Source organism: Oncorhynchus mykiss, chromosome 23 (assembly GCF_013265735.2).
Source record: "Oncorhynchus mykiss isolate Arlee chromosome 23, USDA_OmykA_1.1, whole genome shotgun sequence".
NCBI lineage: Eukaryota > Metazoa > Chordata > Actinopteri > Salmoniformes > Salmonidae > Oncorhynchus > Oncorhynchus mykiss.
In genome coordinates, this window is record NC_048587.1 from 36,792,459 (window position 1) to 36,795,014 (window position 2,556).

At 45.5% G+C, this 2,556-nt stretch overlaps 1 protein-coding gene across 1 annotated transcript; it reads right to left on the reverse strand.

Annotated features, from left to right (window-relative positions):
* Positions 1 to 213: 213 nt before the first annotated feature.
* Positions 214 to 2,086, reverse strand: LOC110502671 (homeobox protein koza). Its single transcript, XM_021580896.2, has 2 exons — positions 1,525 to 2,086; positions 214 to 1,058 (listed from the first exon to the last, which is right to left on the reverse strand). The coding sequence occupies exons 1-2, from the start codon at positions 1,871 to 1,873 to the stop codon at positions 544 to 546; spliced, it is 864 nt and encodes a 287-aa protein (XP_021436571.2). The 5' UTR covers positions 1,874 to 2,086; the 3' UTR covers positions 214 to 543.
* Between the last annotated feature and the right edge of the window lie 470 nt (positions 2,087 to 2,556).

Consider the following 2,556-nt stretch of genomic DNA (forward strand, 5'->3'; position numbering starts at 1 on the left):
TGTCCTTCTACCTCTGAGCAAGGCAGTACTGTTCCCCGGGCGTCGTAGATGTCGATTATGGAAGTCCTCGCACCTCTCTGATTTGGAGGGGTTAGGTTAAATGCGGAAGACACAGTTGAATGTACCCCTTTCCTCTTTTATAATGAGTTATCAACTTTGTGTGTGTGTTAACAATGTCATTAGGATAATGATGACTCCCAACTAGTTTTTAAGCTTTATTTAGTTATTAGTTGGCTATACAATTAAACTCGATGCACATTCCTGCGTAATAATTCCAATATTGTTATCTAGGCTACTACATCTTGCTGTATCCATCAATGTTGTCAGTGTAATGTCTATAGGCCCATTTGCCTTGCAGTATACAGTATCAAAAAGCTCCCTGTGCTTTGAAACGACCTCACTCTCCAATAGAGAATAAAGAAAGTATTTAGCTACACATAGACGCATGTAGAAATGTCGTCTGGTTATCCAGTGCCTTTTTCATATTTTAGTAAGTCCATAAAGTTAATGAATGCCATGAGGAATTGTAGCTACACCATTGTGTCAATGCATCCCCCCACAAAGCGCATTGCTAGAGATTCCTGTCTGGAAGCAGTACATGTAGGGGTTGTATCCATATTGGTAGGCCGTATATAGTGGCAGAGCAGGCGGACGATTCAGCTCGTCCCCTCGGTACTGTCTCTGATCGTCTCGAACCAGGATCTTCACGGCCACTTTCTTAGCCAGTGTGGCTGGTGTAGAGGAGCTACAAGCGGCAATTTCGGCCGCCATCTGCCGCCGTTTGGTCTTATATCTCCGGTTCTGGAACCAGATTTTCACCTGGGTTTCCGTGAGCTTCAGGGCGCCCGCCAAATTCGCCCGTTCGGGACCGGACAGGTAGCGCTGCAAGTTAAACCGACGCTCTAGCTCGTAGACCTGCGCGTGGGTGAAGGCCGCACGGGAGCGCTTCTTGTTACCAGATATGGATTGGCCCACGGTGCTGTGACTACTCTCCCTCTCATTCACCTCTTCCTTCCTCTGTTTGTCCTGATAGATACTGGGTTGTTTGTTGTTTATGTCTGTATTGGAAGAAAGAGAAAAGTAAAAGCTCTTGTGGTTATTTGGTAAACAGGCGACCTCTTTATTTTTCAAATAGCAACAACGTAGGCTAGCCAGTCTTTATCTCTCCAGGACACCGCGTGTTTCCACAAAATGTCCTTCAAGTGAAGATGACTGCAAGTACTTACATTTATGTTTATTACTCAATAAATTAGGCTACAAGTTCAAAGCCAGTAAGTAGGGTTATAATTGTACTCTTAGGCCTATATATATATTGGCCATATACCACAAACCCCCGAGGTGACTTATTGTTATTATAAACTGCTTACCAACACAATTGGAACAGTACAAAGTCATGTTTTGTCACACCCGTGGAATACGGCTTTTAGCCAATCCGCATTCAGGGCTCGAACCACCCAGTTTATAATTGCATTTAGATTCATGGTCGATATAAATAATATTATAAACAGTCAGAGGGCGAAGTACCTTTTTTGCATGCCATGTGTTCCGCCTCCTCCCCAGTGGACTCTTCACTACCGAACTCGAACGTAGGGTTCCTGATGTCTCCCAAACCAGGAGAGGAACTAATACTTCCTTGGCGGATGTGTTTCATCTCCATCTCATCCCCTTTGTGCTCGTCACTGCAATCCGAAGTGGATGATCCGGGGCCCCTCAAGCTCCCATCCCTGCTCTCGGTTTGCCGGTCCTGGTTGATGGAGGTCAGCTTTAACGTGCAGAGTTCTGTCAGATTCCGTGAAGTTGGAATGTTGTCTCGCGCGTCACGTCCGCGGGTGAGGATGTCCTTGATGGAGAAAGAGGAGCAGTCCAGCGCCATGATAACATTTACGCAAAACCTATTTTTTATCACAACCGAAGTTTTGTTAGGCTACTCTCTCAACCTGCTCTCTAAAGTCGTGCGACCCCCATCCAGAGACCCCTCAAAAGTCTCAAATCTACTGGTATTGATTGGGTTGTCAGTTGCTCTTCTCTCTCGATCTTCTCCGGAGATGATTTAATTGCGGTGAAACAGCCTCTGGTCTAATCAACAGCCGAGGTGTCATTGGATGTCATGTCTGCACTACAACTCTCAGTACTGCCATTGAAGCCTGCGCTGATTGGCTGTCTGGCCTAGTTATCCCCGCCCCAGACCGCCTTGCCCTGTACGTCTATCCCTCAAGCGCTTGACTTTATTTGAGGACGGAGAGATACATTTGATAAACTTGCGTCATTTGAAGACAAGGAGGAAAAGTCTGCAGTGATTGTATAAGTGTTATGGACTATGAGGGATGGAGGAAGCACAAATTCAGACCTTTAAAACGTATGTTTCAGTTTGACATCAGTTGTTATAGGAATGAGGAGAAAGTAGTGACCGTCAACAGTTATGGGAAAGGTCTGCAGTTGGGGTGATTTTGTTCGAGGTGCAATCTGTGATGGGCTATTGGCTCGCGGAGCTCTGCAAGATCTAAGAACATTGTACTTGTGAAGCCTACTCTTATCTGGTTTTAATGTGTTATGAAG